We start from the raw sequence: 19533 nt of genomic DNA on the forward strand, positions 1-19533 counted from the left end.
TTTTTTTTTGATTGTGACTAATTCTATGATTCAATATGTTCCATGTTCATTTTATTTTTTGACATGGGTCACTTAAACCAGCCTATGGCGGTCTTCAGCCCCGTAAATGCCCAGACTTCCATATTCTTTTTCCTCTTTGATGCGATGTGACAAAATAATATGAAAAATAACTTCTATAATTGGAGACAATCCAGATATTTGAACAAGTATTTGGACACACTCAAAATGTTGTTCTAAGTTCGATATATCTTGAGAAACATACACACACAGCAGGTAAAAAAGACTAAAAATAATATTCTGTAAAATAATGTTCTGTTGTATTGTGGTTTGCCTGACATAGGAATGCAGAAGTGGGTGCATTAGGTTACCATAATGGATATTCTAAGCATGGTAAGCATACATACTAAAAAATGGTACAAAAAACTTATTGGATTACTTTAAAAAATTCTAACATTTATTGAGAGCAGTTCACTGTTGTATTTATTTAAATTGGTTATACATTGTTTTGTACAAAAATTAGTAATAACATATTGAAATTACTATGAGAATATGAACAAAGTTTTTCTTAAAATAATAAAAGTACCTAAAGACCTCATCAAAATCTCATAAAAACCTCCAATAAACATTGTTGAGCTTCGCAATGGGAAAGAAAGCCTTGGTTAAAACTTCAAGCAAAAAGAGGTCATTCAACTTATGAAAAAGGAGAATTCCTGTATCAAATAAATAAAATTATTATAAAGCCTTAAAGTATTACGTAATTTTTTGTTTAACGCAAGTGTACATTTTTTATTGTTATCTAAAATATAAGCTGTATTCTTTGTTTATAATATTATTTGGTTATTTTAATCAATATATCCGTTTTGTGTACTGGGATATTTTTATACTATCGTAAACGAATAAAATTCAAATAGCTTCTGTGTTTGGCCGCTAGAGCGAATCGCCGTTGAGATTTGAAATATTCGAATTTTTTCTTCAAGTTGGCAGTCCTTCAATAAATATTGCTTTCTGGTGGGGGTGTATCAAAGTTGAGTTTTCCTTTCGTTTTTATGGGAAAATCTTTAATTTTCCCGACATTTCTGCAATCTATTTCGCAACACGAGACTGTGATAAACCCGAGGAATCCATAAACGCGTTCGTATTAAGTGAAACTGACCGTTGCCTCGTAAAATTGCACTGACACTTCTACCTATGTCTGATTTTAGATCATGGCTGTCAAAAGTGTTCTTGCATTCGAGGTGATAACATGTATATTTTATGTTGAAACTTCGATAAAGGCACTTGGAAGAAATAATCCTGTTATTGTTAAAACTTTGCTGTCTTCAGACATTTGGTAATTGGAACTTCAAGTGTAATATTTATAACGTTTTGTTACCAGTTGACATTTATACCCAGAAATGACAATAAATTATATTATTGTCACAGCTGAATATAAAAAACCCCGTGAATTGTATGAATTAGTGCACAAAAATTAATTTGCTAACTCATTTTCTTGTACCAGGCGTATTTAATTAAACAATTTTTGTAAATTTGCCCAAAGTTTTGTGAATGTCAAATGAACATTAAAAAACAGTTTATCATTAAATAGTGGTCCATTTATATAAAAGTGATTCATAAAAAACAATTTTATACTCGTTGTGCAATGTAAATTTTATTGTTACATATAAATAAAACGCCGGAATACTCGACTAAAGTGTTCTTGCTGTTTTATAACCTCAAAATTGTAACAAAACAAGGAGAAAACACCACAAAGAAAGCGTGAAGGACTCCCCACCACATAAGTAATCTAATTATTTGTTTTTGTTTTTTAATAATTGTATTTTGTTAATAACTTTTTATCATTTTTGATAAAAATATTTTTTTCTACGGATTATATTATTCTGTACTCAGCCGTGTGAAAAAAATAACATCATTAAGTTATTTCAATCATAAAAATACGTTAAATATTTTCTCGCGCATTAAAAAGTAAATATATATTATTTATTTTATCATAAATTTAATAAAAGCGTAAAAAAATTAATAGCCGTTCAAAAATATAATATTTTTGTGAAATTCGGGTTGCCATATTTCGGAAAATTTACTTTCTTTTGAAAATAAATAGTGATGCCAACCTGATTTGGAACTTTTTTAAATTGTGAAAAGTGTGGCCTCGCAAAACATCTGTGTAAATACATTTGCGAAGCGGTTTGAGTGTTTTTCTTTCGTGGAGTGGTGTGTGTCGGATTGCTATGATGTTTCGACCTGACTTCGAGTCGCGGCTGAGGAAACAGTGCGGAGGCGAGAGGACGTCCATCATCAGGGCGAGGAGCCCCACGTCTCCTGGGCTGGATAGATTCGTACCATGCAGGCTGAACAACTGGCAAACAAATTTCGCATGTAAGTGAAATTTTCCTCGTACTATTGTCGGCTTTTTTATTGAATTAAAAAAAATTAATCGATTAAAAATGAATTTAAAAAAATTATAATGTAAGTAAAATTACTATGTGACTGTTATTGACAATATCGTACGTCCCATATCGTAATTTACTAAGGTAACGAGAAGTTACAGACTTCTCTGTTTTTTTTAATCCTTTTTATTGTACTTGTTATAATATTTTTTGATATTTTGTATAAATCTTATTTATTCGGGAGAAATAATTGCGTTTTTATTTTTTATAAAAATACTTTACAATTTCATACGATTTCTGTGAGCCTAAGCGGCTCGTTATTGAAAATAGGTATCAAATTGTCTTAGAGTGGGTTCGAACCCAGAAACTCTGACTCGAGGGTCCTCTACACTAACCACGGGACCACAACCCGTAATTTTTTAAAACTCCTTTCTATTCGAGTATGAACTTCACCAATATTGAGAAGAAGAAAAATAGTTTTGCATTAAATATAATATTTAAATGGGTACACATTATTTTAATAATATATTTCAAATATTTCTACGATGAAATAGAGGTTCGAATGGTGAATAAGGAAAGAATGCATTATCAACAAAAGTCTTGAAATGCGTGTTGAGATGGTTTAAACATGTGGAACGAATTATAAAGAAATAACGGTAAACAGACGTATAAGGCGGATGTATTGTAGTTGGAAATAGAAGGAAAGTAAGACCGAGGAAAACTTGGCATGATCAAATGCTTCGAATACTAGGACAGGTCGGGATTCGGGATAATCGCCGTGTATGTGTGAATGTGGATGAGGCGAAGAATGTTTGCAAAGACCGAGTGGTATGGTATTCTATTGTATCGTAATAGTTAGTTATTTTTCCACAAAAAAAAACCTTTCATTATTCCATGTATAAAAATAATCTTCCAGATTTATTCAATAAAATATTAATTTTAAGAAATAAAATCAATATTTTACGTATATTTTCATACCGAAAAAAGTCTAAATGAGTACCTACCTACGCACACCTGTTATTGCGCTCCAAAGGTAAATATTAATAGTACCTACCCATTTATTTACAAGTTATTTTATACGATAATTATAGGTACCTACCTACCTACATACGATCGTCAAAGATAAGTACCTACCGAAGGTACCTATCGAAATTTTAAGAAGATTTCGAACGGAAAATTCGAATGAAATTATTCAAATCTGCAATGTATTTTTTGTGCGCGGCAAAACTTGCCATAACTCGGGCGATTACGGGCGGTGAAAGGAAAAACAAATTATTCACACTTAGTTCGTAATCCTTCCGTCATTACTGTTTGCTATGATAATATTAATTACTGACTACAAAAGCAAGATGATTCCTATATTTGTATCCCTTTTTAAATTTTTACCTGCGCTGAGAAAGCCCTAACGAAGTGCGTAATGATTCATGAAATGAAAATGTTTGTTTGTCGTGTTAATGTCTTCCTAAAAGGTTTAGCGATTATGGCGGGTAAATATTTTGCTACCTCGATAAGAGCGCATTATCCAAGTGCGATAATATATCATAGCTCTCTATCGATTTTCTAAATATAACTAGTAGTTTAGAAAATTAGTAACTGCTTTTTCTGCTTTCAAGTGAGTAATCATGCTGCTATGCGTATGATTTATGGTGGGCTGTCATGGCGGCGTTCTGTTCCTGTTGAACTTCATGAAATAAACTGAAGTGGGAAAAAAACAAATGTTTTTCTTTTAAGATTTCAATAAATAATATGACCCAATTAGGAATCGAACCCTTTCCCTACGCACGGTATACGAACACTTTAACACGTTGACTGAAAAAACTAACTAACTAACTAACCATCACGCCCCTTCTCCGCAGGGGTAGGCAGAGAGAATAGAACGCCACACCACTCTGTCTTTGCAAACATTCTTCGCCTCTTCCACGTTTGTGCATTTCCTCATACATACCCAACGATTATTACGGCTCCTAACCTGACCACTTTCAAGTATTTGGCATACCTGATCGTGCCAAGTTTTTCTCGGTATTCCTCGTTGACACGTTGACTGCCACCGCAGTTTTCAGAATTCCGGTCTAAAAAGCCAGCCTTAAAAATACTATTTTACTTGATTTCGAATATTTTTTTTTAAATTATATTTTCTATTCATGTAAACCAGGATTAATGTTTCATTGTCTTCCCATGCGCCATCTATCCATATTAGCACTGATGTACACAAATATGACAAGTTAACACAGTACGTGATAACTCGTAGCCGGCGTCCTAGCGCGATCTACGAGTTATCTCGTAGTTGTCAGTCGACGTGTTAACCGCTACACATGTCTTCGAAGCGCACTAAACGACACGACCAATTCAGTGAACACTTGCCTCTATTACATTCGTACATTATCTCCTCCTTGTAATCACATCTAGCCGAGTTAATTGTCAGTTAGGAGTACAAAACTGTGGCAATTATGTTTACTGGCCTCGTCCCTGGGGGAGAGCGTGCCCGGCCGGCCGTAGCGGAGCGCTGGCACCAGCGGACGCCAGCCCAGAGGTTAATCTGTCTATTTTATATATATATATATATATATATATATATATATATATATATATATATATATATATATATATATATATATATATATATATGTATGTATGTATGTATGTATGAATGTATGTATGTATGTATGTATATATATATATATATATATATATATATATATATATATATATATATATATATATATATATATATATATATATATATATATATATATATATATATGTATATATATATATATATATATATATATATATATATATATATATATACATACATATACATATATTATATATACATTTATTATATATATATATATATATATATATATATATATACATACATATACATACATATACATATATATATATGTATGTATGTATGTATGTATGTATGTATATATATATATATATATATATATATATATATATATATATATATATATATATATATATATATATATATATATATATATATATATATATATATATATATATATATATATATATATATATATATATATATATATATATATTTTGGCTACCGTGTTGGAGCTCCCGGGTTCGATTCCCAGGGGGTTGATAATAAACACTAGTGATTTTACACTCTAATATTAATTTTATATTACCCTACACTGACCCCTAAAGCGGGGGAGTGATCACCTTGCCTTTATATAAGTAGTGATCAAGATAACACTGCGTCAACACTATGCAATGCCCTATGCACCGCTGGGTGCGGATAAGGGTAATAAGAAGAAGAAGACATAAGTAAAGTCATATCCTATATAAATTTGCTAGTAAAATCATAAAACTAAAATCATACACCTAAATAACGTCATTGAATTCTATAAACATGTAAAAAAAAAAACAAATGATTGGGTTCCAAAACGCAAATTCAAATTCGAATATTCGCATTCCATTTTAGCGAGTGTGGTGAGCTAAAAAAATTAAACTCTCAAGTACCTACTTATTTATCTGCTTAACGAATTGCCAGATTTAGTATGGCTGTATAAAAGTAGACATTTATTACGCGTCGAGCAGCTACTGAAATCATACATATTTAGCAGTTTAAGTCTTTAATTTATGCTCTAGGTGTTGATTTACAAAATAATACTTATAAAAAATGTGATCAAAGTTCTTCGTTTATTTATTACCAGAGAATCTTACACGTAGGTTCTTATTCAACATGCTTATTATACTTTATTTTAATTGGGTTCATTTTCTTAAATTTTTAATTTGCGTATTTGAAATGGCAGAAAATATTGATTGAAAAATAAAACATCTTTTGCGCGACCAATGGATCCTTGTCAGACGGGAGGAATATCTAATTTAACATACTCAACCTATAAGGGATTTTATAAGATTCGTTTTGTGGTTATAACAGCCGATATAATTAATATTTTCATTCATCATTTTCTTTTGGAAAATTTGCCTTCAAAATACGTTATTTTCGTAAGTTGGCAATGAATGACGTCACAGAAACGATGAAGTTATTTTAATGTTGGTGTCACTAAATTATTGGCGGCTCTATTTGTTGATGTCTATGGTCTACCCTCCCACAATCATTTATAATGGAAATGCAATTTTTTGGTGAGGACCTCCACATTTGTGAACGACATATCGCTCGCTCCTTTCAAGAACGCCATAAATAAAAAAACTTGATTTTTCAGGAGAACGTTTTTAAAGTTTAAAAATATAATACAATGTATTAAAAATAAATACTAGCCACTTAATGAACTTTTTACTGTGCAACAGATCTTTTTGGGTAAAACCTAAAGGTTTTTTTTCCATTTGAAAAATATTAAGTATATTTTAAAAAAATAATTAAACAATATCATTTCTTTAAAATGCAAAAACAACACTTTCTGCCCTGTAGCGGGTAAATATTAAGATAAAAATATGCCGCTTTTGCTGGGATATAGTACATTTTTTGGGCATTCCGAAAACATGCACAACTGAAAATTGACGATTTTTGATTTATGATGTTCTTGAAAGGAGTGAGCGATATGTGCATTGCTCCAGATGATTTTGAGCAGGTCAGTGTCTCGCGTGTGTGCATACATGCGCCGATGCGCCGATGCACTGGAGCGCACCGCGCATTCGCGGCAATTAAACAATCACCATCACACGATTAGGCCGAGACGCGGGCGAACTATACCTGTTCAGCGATAATTAATATCACAATGTCTGGTAATTGGTATAATTTTACGGCCGTCATTATCGCGAACACGAGGGCGTTTAAAAGTTTAAAATGGGCGACCCGAATTTTTGTACGTGATTATATATAATATGTATAATATGATACGCGTGTCCACCTCCGGTGTTGCTTAGCTGGAGATGATAGAGGTCCCGGGTTCGATCCCCAGAGGAATCTAAATAAATATAATTTATTCAATTTAGTATTTATTTATCCTTCTTCTAACCCTTGTCCGCACCCAATGGTGCATAGGGCACTGCATCGTATAGAAGCAGTGTTATCTTGATCGTTAAATGCACGAAGGAAAGGTGCACAGCCTTGCGCTTCAGGTGCCAGTACAGGGTTATATTAAATAAATATTATATATATTAATTTATTTATTATATATATTATATATATTAAATAAAAGTGAAAAATCACTAATATTTATTTTCAACCTCTTGGGAATCGAACCCGGTACCTCCAGCATGGTTACTACATACTTTGTTTTTAACCACTTTTTATTGTTCGTCGATCCTGGTTGGAGAAAAGTACCAATAAAAAGCGGTTAAAAACAGAATAATTTATGTATTAATTTTAAATCAAACACATATTTTTTGAGTCTACTAAGTTGTATTTTACTAACAAGAACACATAAAAAAAATATTTTGACTATTGTTTCGCCTTGTTAGGGCACTATCAAACGAATGAGAAATAAGAAGCAGGCCTGGGTGTCTTACATTATGGTCATATATATAAATATATGTATGTGTATAAATATATGTATATGTATGTATATATATATATATATATATATATATATATATATATATATATATATATATATATATATATATATATATATATATATATACATATATATATATATATACATATATATATATATACATATATATATATATATATATATATATATATATATATATATATATATATATATATATATATATATATATATATATATATATATACATACATACATACATACATACATACATATATATATATGTATATGTATGTATATGTATGTATATATATATATATATATATATAATAAATGTATATATAATATATGTATATGTATGTATATATATATATATATATATATATATATATATATATATATATATATATATATATATATATATATATATATATATATATATATATATATATATATATATATATATATGACTTTACTTATGTCTTCTTCTTCTTATTACCCTTATCCGCACCCAGCGGTGCATAGGGCATTGCATAGTGTTGACGCAGTGTTATCTTGATCACTACTTATATAAAGGCAAGGTGATCACTCCCCCGCTTTAGGGGTCAGTGTAGGGTAATATAAAATTAATATTAGAGTGTAAAATCACTAGTGTTTATTATCAACCCCCTGGGAATCGAACCCGGGAGCTCCAACACGGTAGCCAAAATTTAAGTGATTTCATACTCTAATATTTATTTCATATTTCTCTGAAGCGCAGGAGTGAGCACCTTGCCTTCTTGTCAGTAACGATCAAGATAACACTACGTCAATACGATGCAGTGCCCTAAGGACCATCGGGTGCAGATAAGGGTTGAAGAAGAAGAAGGAAGTAGTGACGCATCGCTAGTAGTGACATAATTCTACATCAATATGATGCAGTGCCCTATGCACCATCGGGTGCCGATAAGGGTTCGAAGAAGAAGAAGTATACGTATATGTGACTGTTCTGATAAATTCTCAAATATATATATTTTTTTGCATGATCATTAAATGTCACATCACATCAATACAAATTAAGTAAAATAATACATATACTTAGGTCAAAATTTAAAAGTGTTTTTTTTTCCAAATATATAAATAACTATGTGAATAATATAACCAGCTAGCGTCCGGGGTGATCCGGCGGCCGAGGGCTCGCCGGAGTCCAGCCGTATGAGTCTTGAAATAGTGCATAGGAAGTCTGCACTTGTATCCGAAAGGCATCGAGGGGAAGTCTCTTCTACCGGGTCGTCGCTCCCCGCGAGGCCTCGATAGGAAACACATATAACTTGCAGAGTGTTGCCACATTACTGGGAACTGCGAAATAATTAATTTTACCCGACCGACCATTCATATTTATAGAGTAACACAACATTAAGCCGGGCGCAATAACCCAGCGAGAGGCGCGCGGGGGTTAAGCCCAGCTGACTGTGAATTACCGGACTGTGAATTCCGAGCAACACGTTACCTTCTCACTGTGCCGCGCACCTCCTCGGTCCTCGTAGTCTCCGGGTAGCTCCGACCCGTTTTCCACCTTTCATGAAGATCAAAACTCCTCGAAGTCTGATGTGGTGCGAGTAAAAAAGGATTGATATTTTTTCAATACATTTAAAAGCGCTCTAGAAAGCTTTCTCACTGTGCCACGTTCCTCTTCGGTCTGCGTGGTCTCCGGGTAGCTCTGACCCGTTTTCCACCTTTCATGAAGAATAAAACTCCTCGAAGTCAGATGTGGTGCGAGTAAAAAAGGATTGATATCTTTGCAATACATTTAAAAGCGCCCTAGAAAGCTTTCTCACTGTGCCACGTTCTTCCTCGGTCCGCGTGGTCTCCGGGTAGCTCTGACCTGTTTTCCACCTCTCATGAAGAATAAAACTCCTCGAAGTCAGATGTGGTGCGAGTAAAAAAGGATTGATATCTTTGCTATAACCCAGCGAGGTTGAAAAAAGGATTGATATCTTTGCTATACATTTAAAAGCGCCCTTGAGAAAACCTTCGTGACAAAAGCGCTTTATAAATTAGCCGAAATTGAGATTATTAATACAGCGAGAGGCGCGCGGGAGATAAGCCCAGCTGATGGGGCTTACCGGACTGTGAATTCCGAGCGGTAATGCGTTACCTTCTCACTGTGCCGCGCACCTCCTCGGTCCGCATGGTCTCCGGGTAGCTCTGACCTGTTTTTTCCACCTTTCATGATCTTAAGTTTAAAAGTGCTCGCAGATATGGTCTCTTCTTCATCTTCTTTTTAAAGATACTCAGGATCTGTCTGTGCCTCCTCCTGTCGCTCTTGGGATGTTGACTGCCAGTTATCTATCCGCCTCTTTGAAGGGCTGCCTGGGGGTCTACGTCTTTCAGGGTTTCCTTGAAGGGTGATACGTGGAAGTCTGTCATCTGACATTCTGTTTACATGATCATTCCAGTATCGCCTTCGTTGTCGTCCCGACCTCACGATATCTTCCGTCTTACACGTGCTCCGGATCGTTGTCGTAAGCGTTGTTGTTTCATCAGCTGGTTGTTTTACAGATTTTTTAATTTTTGCATTGCTTCACGGCCATTGTGTAATTATACATATTAGAAATGTGTGCTTTCTATTTGATTTATTTTCCATTTAACCAGACAGAGTCACACCAACTCGTGGCCGGATACAGTTGGCAAATCCAGTAATTAACAATATGGCAATGACTAAAGTCTCCCCCTATGTTTTAACTGATACTCCTACCACATATACGTCCTTCGACGTCCCAAGGGCACAACTCTAAAATTTAGACTTACAGTTCCACATACAGTGTTTGATGATGATGCATCGAAACACGTGTCACAAATAGATTCTGAGAAATAGCTGTATTTACCAAGTAATTATGTTTATTTACAATTTGTCTTGTGTACGCGATCTCTTTTTAACACGTGTACGAGGGTCATTCATAAAATAAGTTTCCCATTTATATATTTTTTTAAATATACAGCCTTATTATTTTCTTAGCATTATACATAATTTTAAAGCTTAAAAATTACTTTATTTTTCTACGTAATCGCCTTTTCTGTCTAAACACTTTTTGCAAACGATGCTCCAACTTTTGTATCAAACATAAAATTCTGCCGCCTTAAAAAAAATACATATGGGAACCATATTTTGTGAATTACCCTCGTATTTAAAATAAAAACGCCTACACTGCGACCGAATTCATTTCCAAAGAATTTTCAAAGAAGTTTATTTTGCCAAAATTATTATTTTGTTTGGTGTCTGTGAGGTAATGCCGACGTAGCTTATTTTGCAGTAATGTGGTAATACATCTATCCGTAAGTGAGATGTGTCACCGGGGAGAAATGCCGATAGTGTGGAATCAGCTGACTGCTGCATTCTCGTGCATATATTGTATTGTATTGCATAAGGAAACCGCGCCATACATGGAGTTCGGAAGTGTGCTCATTTGTGTGAACTCTGTGGGCAATTTTAGTCTTCGGCTATGGAATTATTCTATGTAAACACCTCTTCAAAACATAGTATGGTTAAGCCACTATAGCACTAACGGTAAAAAATTTATATTAAATATATACTACTACTACTACGATCACGCTGCTTCCCGGTAGGCAGAAAGGATGGAACGCCACACTCCTCTGTCCTGACATACACTTCTCGCCTCCTTCACATCCATACATCTAGTCATACATGCCCTCCAACTTTTACGCACACTTTTGACACCACCAGATTTTAGGTTCTGATTAATCTGATCGTGCCAAGTCTTTTTCGGCCGTCCTCGTTCCGTTCTCCCGCTCACATTTGCTATTCAGACGGATGGGGATTATATATATATATATATATATATATATATATATATATATATATATATATATATATATATATATATAACGTGGTAATATTTTCCTTTTGAAAATTAAGTGTAAATAATATGTAAAGTGGGTGTATAATAATAAAATAAACAATGTGTTGCTTTGTAATTAAAGTTTATTCTTAATTTATCTTTATAATAATTTTTATATCTATCTATCTATCTATCTATCTGATTCTGACAGTTAATAATATTATCGGAAGTCTTTTGTTTTATTCTGAGCGACGCATGCGGCATCTGGTGGTAGAACTGTTTTATGTAGGTACTTTTTGTAAGTACTTAATAAAATGTATAGGTAGGTACCTAGTTATTTTATTACATCTCCCCCCTTGGGGATGAAAATTCATAGTAAAATTTTCACTCGTCCTCCGGATCATCTTCTTGTAGTGAAGGGACTGGTATAAGTTTAGTGATATGATAAAGTTTTATTTTTTTTTTTCTTTCTTTCTTTTTTTTTCCTTCTTTTTTTTCTTTTTTTTTTCTTTCTTGTTTTTTTTTCTTTCTTTCTTTTTTTTTTCCTTCTTTTTTTCGTTCGTTTTTTTTTTCTTTCTTTCTTTTTTTTTTTCTTTTTTCCGTTCTTTTTTTTCTTTCTTTTTTTTTGTATTTTTTTTTCTTCTTGACCCTTTTAAAGTAGACACAGTTTTTTTTCAATCCATTTGTTTTTTTCTTTTGAATTCCTTCATTTTTATTCTGATCTCTTAAAGTATCTTCTAATTTAACCAAATTTACAACTTTTAATTGTTCATCTGCATTTTCATTCAAATTTAATACTGGATTCCTGCTTAGACAATCTACTTCTAAATTCTTCTTTCCTGGAGTATATTTTATTTTATCTTTCGTAGAAGTTTTTTCTACTTCATTTTTATTTTCATTTTTCAAGCACTGTTTCTGTGTTATTTGTATGTCTTCATTTTTATTCTGATCTTTTAAAATATCTTCTAATTTAACCAAATTTACAACTTTTAATTGTTCATCTGCATTTTCATTCGATTTTAATACTGGATTCCTGCTTAGACAATCTACTTCTAATTTCTTCTTTCCTGGAGTATATTTTGTTTTATATTTTGTAGTATTTTTTTCTACTTTATTTTTATTTTCATTCTTCAAGCACTGTTTCTGTTATTTGTATGTCTTCATTTTTATTCTGATCTTTTAAAATATCTTCTAATTTAACCAAATTTACAACTTTTAATTGTTCATTTGCATTTTCCTTCGATTCTAATACTGGATTCCTGCTCATACAATCTGCTTCGAAATTCTTCTTTTCTGGAGTATATTTTATTTTATATTTTGTAGAAATTTTTTCCACATTATTTTTATTTTCATTCTTCAAGCACTTTTTCTGTGTAATTTGTAAATCTTCATTTTTATTATTAATCTTATCATCCTCCTTTGTTTTAAACCAGCACCTTGCTTCAGAGTGATATCGAGTTCCCTTATTTAAATTTTCACAAATCTTACATGGACTTTTATCTTTAATTTTATCACTAGTTCTTAGATTTCCACGTCTTCTTTGATTATCTTCTAATCGTTTTCTTTGATCATCTTCTAATTTTTCTCTCTCACTCCGAACATATTGTAGTAATTGTTTTAATACATCTAATGTTTCATAATCCATTTCCAATTAACAAAATTGTCGTTTTATAACGTGGTAATATTTTCCTTTTGAAAATTAAGTGTAAATAATATGTAAAGTGGGTGTATAATAATAAAATAAACAATGTGTTGCTTTGTAATTAAAGTTTATTCTTAATTTATCTTTATAATAATTTTTATATCTATCTATCTATCTATCTATCTGATTCTGACAGTTAATAATATTATCGGAAGTCTTTTGTTTTATTCTGAGCGACGCATGCGGCATCTGGTGGTAGAACTGTTTTATGTAGGTACTTTTTGTAAGTACTTAATAAAATGTATAGGTAGGTACCTAGTTATTTTATTACATATATATATATATATATATATATATATATATATATATATATATATATATATATATATATATTTATATTATATATATATAATTATATCATAAATAAACCTGCTCAGACGCGCCCAGAGCACGCCCCTCTCGTCCGCGCTGCAGGTAGCATGATCGAAAATCCAACGACTGCCGATTTTTGAGCATGCTTATTTTTGGCAGAGTACGTATACACACGCTACTAAGTAGCAATCGCTCAATAAAAGCGTCCCTTTGTGCTAATATGAGCGTGTGTATCTAGACCTTTACAGTAAAATGATTTTTTCGAATGTTCCTTCCGCTTTTCTGTGCGAAATTTTACCGCATTTCACTGGTTGAATGAATGAATGAAGCTCTTCATCAGTCTAAATCGGCAACTTCCAGACGAAATCGTATCCCCGGCCTGCTTATTTCGTTCCTCTACGAGTCGTATAGATAAATAAAATTTATTTACGATTATTGTTAGGAAACGTGCGGAGTAAATTAGCTATGTCGGCTCGCGCTAAGTGCTGGGCCGGGTCGCGAGATTGGGCCGTGCCCGCTGCAAGGCACGCCACACACATGCTCCTGCGGCCTCGCTCTGCCGGCCGCGCTCCTGCACTCCTGGCACGCGTGGCTATTCTCGAAGACCTCTTTTGATGGCGTAACTGTGTAGGAATTAAAATTTGCAGGGATTATGTAGGGTTTTGACTTTGTGCCAGGTTGTGAGATAGGGTTGTTCTTTATTTCATTTTTTTTATTATTTTTTATGTCCATCGTTTGCTATGTGAAAAAATATGTATATGTGTGTGTGTGTGTATATATATATATATAAAGGGTCCGCCAAATAACTTTTTTTTTTTGAAAATGCTATAAAAAACATCGAGTGTAGCTTCGGCTGTGTGGCACGTAGCGCCGTCCTGTTGAAACCAAATGTTGCCAATATCCTCCTCTTCAATTTTTGTGAACAAAAATCCGTTCAACATGGCCCGATAACGATCGCCATTGACTGTAACGGCCACTCCTTGCTCATTTTCAAAGAAAAATGGCCCAATTATGCCTCTGGACCAAAATCCGCACCAAACAGTGACTCGTTTTGGGTGTACCGGCTTTTCAATGTATGCGTGCGGGTTTTCTGTGCCCCAAATACGACAATTTTGCTTGTTTACATACCCGCCAAGATCAAAATGAGCTTCATCCGAAAAGATGATTTTTTTGGCAAAATCGGCATCTTCTGTAAGTCGATCGCAGGCCCACTCAGCGAAGCGAAAACGCATTGGATGGTCAGTTGGCTTCAACTCCTGAACCAATTGGACTTTGTATGGCGTCATACCAAGGTCTTTATGCAAAATTCGTCTCAATGATGTCTCCGAAATGTTCAATTGTTGAGAACGACGGTGAATTGATGTTGATGGCGCTTCACGCACACTTTCTGCCACAACATCGATATTCTCGGGTGTACGCACTGTTTTTGGCTTTTCACGCTTTGGTTTATCGATGAGGATGCCAGTTTCTTTCACTTTTTTCACAAGATAACGAACATACGGAGCTGACGGTGCTTCTCTTCTTCCAAAAACCGTACGCAATTTTCGCACACATTCTGCAACATTACCATGATTTTCAAAGTAATGTCGCAATATTTCCCAGCGTTGTTCAAGCGTATACACAACCATATTCGCTCAGCGGAAGGATAAAACTAATTATCTGTCAAATCAGACATGAGCTAAGTGTTACCATTCACGAAATAAGCACTAGTTGAAAAAAAAAACTTTAGATGGCGGACCCTATATATATATATATATATATATATATATATATATATATATATATATATATATATATATATATATATATATATATATATATATATATACAAATAATAAAACCCTTATCCGCACCCCAATGATGCATAGGGCACTGCGTCATATAAACGCAGTGTTATCTTGATCGTTTACACATGAAGGAAAGGTGATCAGCCCTCTGCTTCAGGTATCAGTCCAGGGTAATATTGAATAAATATGACAGTGAAAAAAGCACTTATATTTATTTTACCCCCCTTGAGAATCGAACCCGGGACCTCCAGAACGGTAGCCGAGCGTGCTGACCATTACACTGCGGAGGCGGACATATATATATATATATATATATATATATATATATATATATATATATATATATATATATATATATATATATATATATATATATATATATATATATATATATATATATATATATATATATATACGATTTTCTACGGATTTTTTACGCCTGCGGACCGCTCACGACGGGATTCGATAATTGTTACATATAGTTAAGACCTTAACAAAGAGATTGGTACATAATATTCATAAAAAAATATTCAATAAATCTTTATTTTCTGACTTTGAAATGAGGCCGGCGCAGTTAAAAATATCCTTCCCGCCCTTAAGCATCCATCGACCCAACGGGTAGAAATACCCTTCCCGTCTTTAGTGCGCGATTCTGAATAGCCCCAGTGATGTACTCGATACTGCCACAGATGATGGCAATTATGTAGAAAAAAGTTTATTTAAAAAAATATACATTACCCATAGTGCACTCGGAGCGTTACTGGTGTGACGGCAGACCTCAAGCGCGCAAATGCAATCTGACATTGCACGAATACGCTCGATCAAATAGCGTGCACTGTGCATCCCTGATTGCTGCTGCACATAGATACATATCATAAATCTGTACTTTTTATTGTTACTAAGTCAGCCTCGGTTAGTGGTTAGCGCGTGTGGCTACCGTCTACAGTTGAATTTCCGTGGGTCCTGAACTGACACGTGTAGATATACATACATCGCTCACTCCTTTCAAGAACGTCATAAATCAAAAAACTTGATTTTTCAGGAGAACGTTTTTAAAGTTTAAGAATATAACACAATGTTTTAAAAATAAATATCAAGCCACTTATTGAACTTTTGAAAGTTAAAAATATGCCTCTTTTGCTGGGATATAGTACATTTTCTGGGCATTCCAAAAACATGCACGACTGAAAATTGACGATTTTTTATTTATGACGTTCTTGAAAGGAGTGAGCGACATATATCGTAGTCGTACAGGAGAAAGTGACCAACTAGCAAAACGTAAAATGTTCAGGAGGGCCATTTAAGCCACCTTGGCAACAAAATAAACATCAATGGAGTTAGTCATGTTTAACAAGTCAATATATTATACGTCCTAGTTTAAAATTCTTTGGGATTTTTTCACGGCAATATTAAGCTAGTAAGATATCAAATAGTCAATGATCACGTTTTTGTAAAAAATGCACTTGGTCACTTTCTCTTGTATGACTACGATATATTGTGCAGTGGTTCGGCATTATAACCAGTGGGACAATCCCTGAGGGTGGTGACTGACCGGAGCATATCGTCGTATCGTAACGTCGTAACATCGCTCGCGGCGAGCATCAGCGAGCATCCGAAACTATGGATGGAACGCTCGGCTCGGTGTACTGACTATACGAATGCTCGCATCGTAACGTATTACGTTACGACGAAATGTGGAGGTCAGTCACCACCCTAAGAGATCAGTCAGGGTGGAAATGGGCATATTTCCATGCCCATTTTTTTAGGATCAATATTGAAAAAATATTTACATAATTTTCAATTCATAATTAATTAATTTAATTAACTCTTTACCTTTCAATACAATAGACAGTGTTTTGAGAAAAAAACAACTACTTTAAATACTACCTGTGTTTAAAGAAAATTGAGTTACAGGCTATCGAATATCCTGCCTTAATCAATAAACTTAATAATTTAGTTTTTTCATGGTCTCAGAATGGATCAATTGCATGATGTGTTATTATTGGCTAATAAATAATGTAAAAAATCACAAGACTACCGGTAACATTCTTATTGAAATCTGTAGAAAAGTAAGGATGATATTAAGGTTTAAACTTAAGATATTTTAATAAAACGAAAAACGGACACCGCTATACGTCATTAAATTTTAGTCATCGGGTGTGTTATGGGGCATATCACTTTATGTATCTGCTTTATAGAGCTGTAATAGTAGTAGTGTGGATTCGATTCTTTGACGTCATTCGTTACCAACATACAAAAACAACGTTTTTACGAAGGCAAATTTTCCAAAAGAAAATGATGAATGAGAATATTCATTATATCGGCTGTTATGAACCCAAAACGAGTCTAATAATATTCCTCCCGTCTGCAAATGATCCATTAACTCTAGAACACTACCCTCAACTTTATAGGCATGAATACTACCGTGGGGTACCTGAGTACCCCGTAGATATTTATGAGTTAGAAATAAAACTATAAATTTATCAATTAATTTCTTGTATTTACTCAAATGTACTATTACTTAGGCATACAAATAAAACAAATTGAAATAATTTTTAAATTTTTTGTTTGCAAAGATTGTATATTTTTATTTGATGGGTGCACAAATATGACGATGACAAGAGGAGCACGCGGTCCTCGATTTCCTATCTTTTATATGCGGACAGAAGCAGCAGTGACCGGGTTTGGTATCTTGAGGGACTGGTTCAGCAATGTCCATTTCATTTTTTAGAATACCATGTATAGATTCCCTTATATCCCGGGGCAAACATGGCCATTGTAATTTTTCTTGCATATACGGTGTTATAAGAGATTTTGCCATTTCCTTTAAAAATAGACGTCTTTTCGGAATGAGTTTCTTGTCTGGACTTCTTGACATAGTATAAAAAATCCAGGAGTTTACTCCTGCTGTATTTAAGAGGGTATAGAAAATACACAAAGGCTATCTTCTCGTTTTTCTAGACGTAGAATACTTTTTACTCATATGGTCAAAAACATCAACCCACATTTTATTTTATTATAAAATGCTATAATTTCTGGCAGTAGTACTTTATTTTCTTCATCGATACGATACCACGAATGTCATCTTCATCGCCACTATCAGCGTATTTGCAAGCAACAAGAGTGGAGTAGTGATTTTGAGAATTAACACCAGGCTCTTTTAAAAAGCGAAAATCTTTAATGAGGTCATCCAGTTCATCATCTGAAGCACCTCTAGTATTCAACTCCTCATTATCCAAATCTTCTAAAAACACTGCTTTTTCACCATCAGTTCTAAGACGTCGATTTGATCTATGAGACATATGACTAACAAAAACGTAGATTACTTGTAATGGAAAATAACAAACTTATAAACATATGTAAAATAGAATAAAAAAAACAAAACAGATTTTAAGTGATAATAAAAACATAATATACCTAATAAAAGAGTTAAATATTTATTTCAAGAATAATATTTAATAAAATTTACCAATAAATAACAAAGTTCAGCCGCCTTCGAATTTGAAAAAACTTTGACAACTACTACCGTGGGGTTCTAGAGTACCCCGGAACACCCGCCCACACGTCTGAACCTGCGCGACACTAGCGTGCGATGGACAGTTCGTCGCAGTAACTAATAATTAGAGATTAGCTTGAATGGCGCAAGTGTGGTTACGATATTTTTTTAAATATTGGGTTTTTAAAATCTTGTGGGGTACTCCAGTACCCATGGTAGCGTTTAAGAGTTAAAAGAGGTTGTGGAGAATAGCGCCACATCTCTCCTAACTGAGGCCCCCGTGCCAGAATCAGACCAGATGATGTAGGAAGACATTTGTCTGGCTTTCCCATAATGTGTACCTACTCAATTCCAAGTCGGCCGCAGTCGCTACCAAAAAGGCCCCATGCCATTATATTACTATGCGCAGGATTTTTTTTGCAGCACCTCTACACGTCTTTTATGTAATGAATAGTGACACAACCTGTATCCTGGGGCCCATGCACGGGTTCATTCGCCGTTTTTGTCTGCTCATTTTGGTGTCGTTGATTCGCGCACTTGTATTACACTTTTTATTC

General features: G+C 33.8%; 1 protein-coding gene across 1 annotated transcript in view; it reads left to right on the forward strand.

Moving 5' to 3' along the window:
- Nucleotides 1-602: 602 nt before the first annotated feature.
- fzr (fizzy and cell division cycle 20 related) overlaps nucleotides 603-19533 on the forward strand; it is a 105088-nt gene continuing 86157 nt past the window's right edge. Inside the window, exon 1 of the mRNA XM_088271735.1 lies at nucleotides 603-2373. Within this exon, the coding sequence (XP_088127861.1) occupies nucleotides 2226-2373 (148 nt within the window). The 5' untranslated portion in view covers nucleotides 603-2225. The remainder of the gene's footprint in view (nucleotides 2374-19533) is intronic.

The sequence above is a fragment of the Brachycentrus maculatus genome, unplaced genomic scaffold (genome assembly GCF_059751285.1).
Source record: "Brachycentrus maculatus isolate JH-2025_06_01 unplaced genomic scaffold, ASM5975128v1 h1tg000459l, whole genome shotgun sequence".
NCBI classification, from domain to species: domain Eukaryota; kingdom Metazoa; phylum Arthropoda; class Insecta; order Trichoptera; family Brachycentridae; genus Brachycentrus; species Brachycentrus maculatus.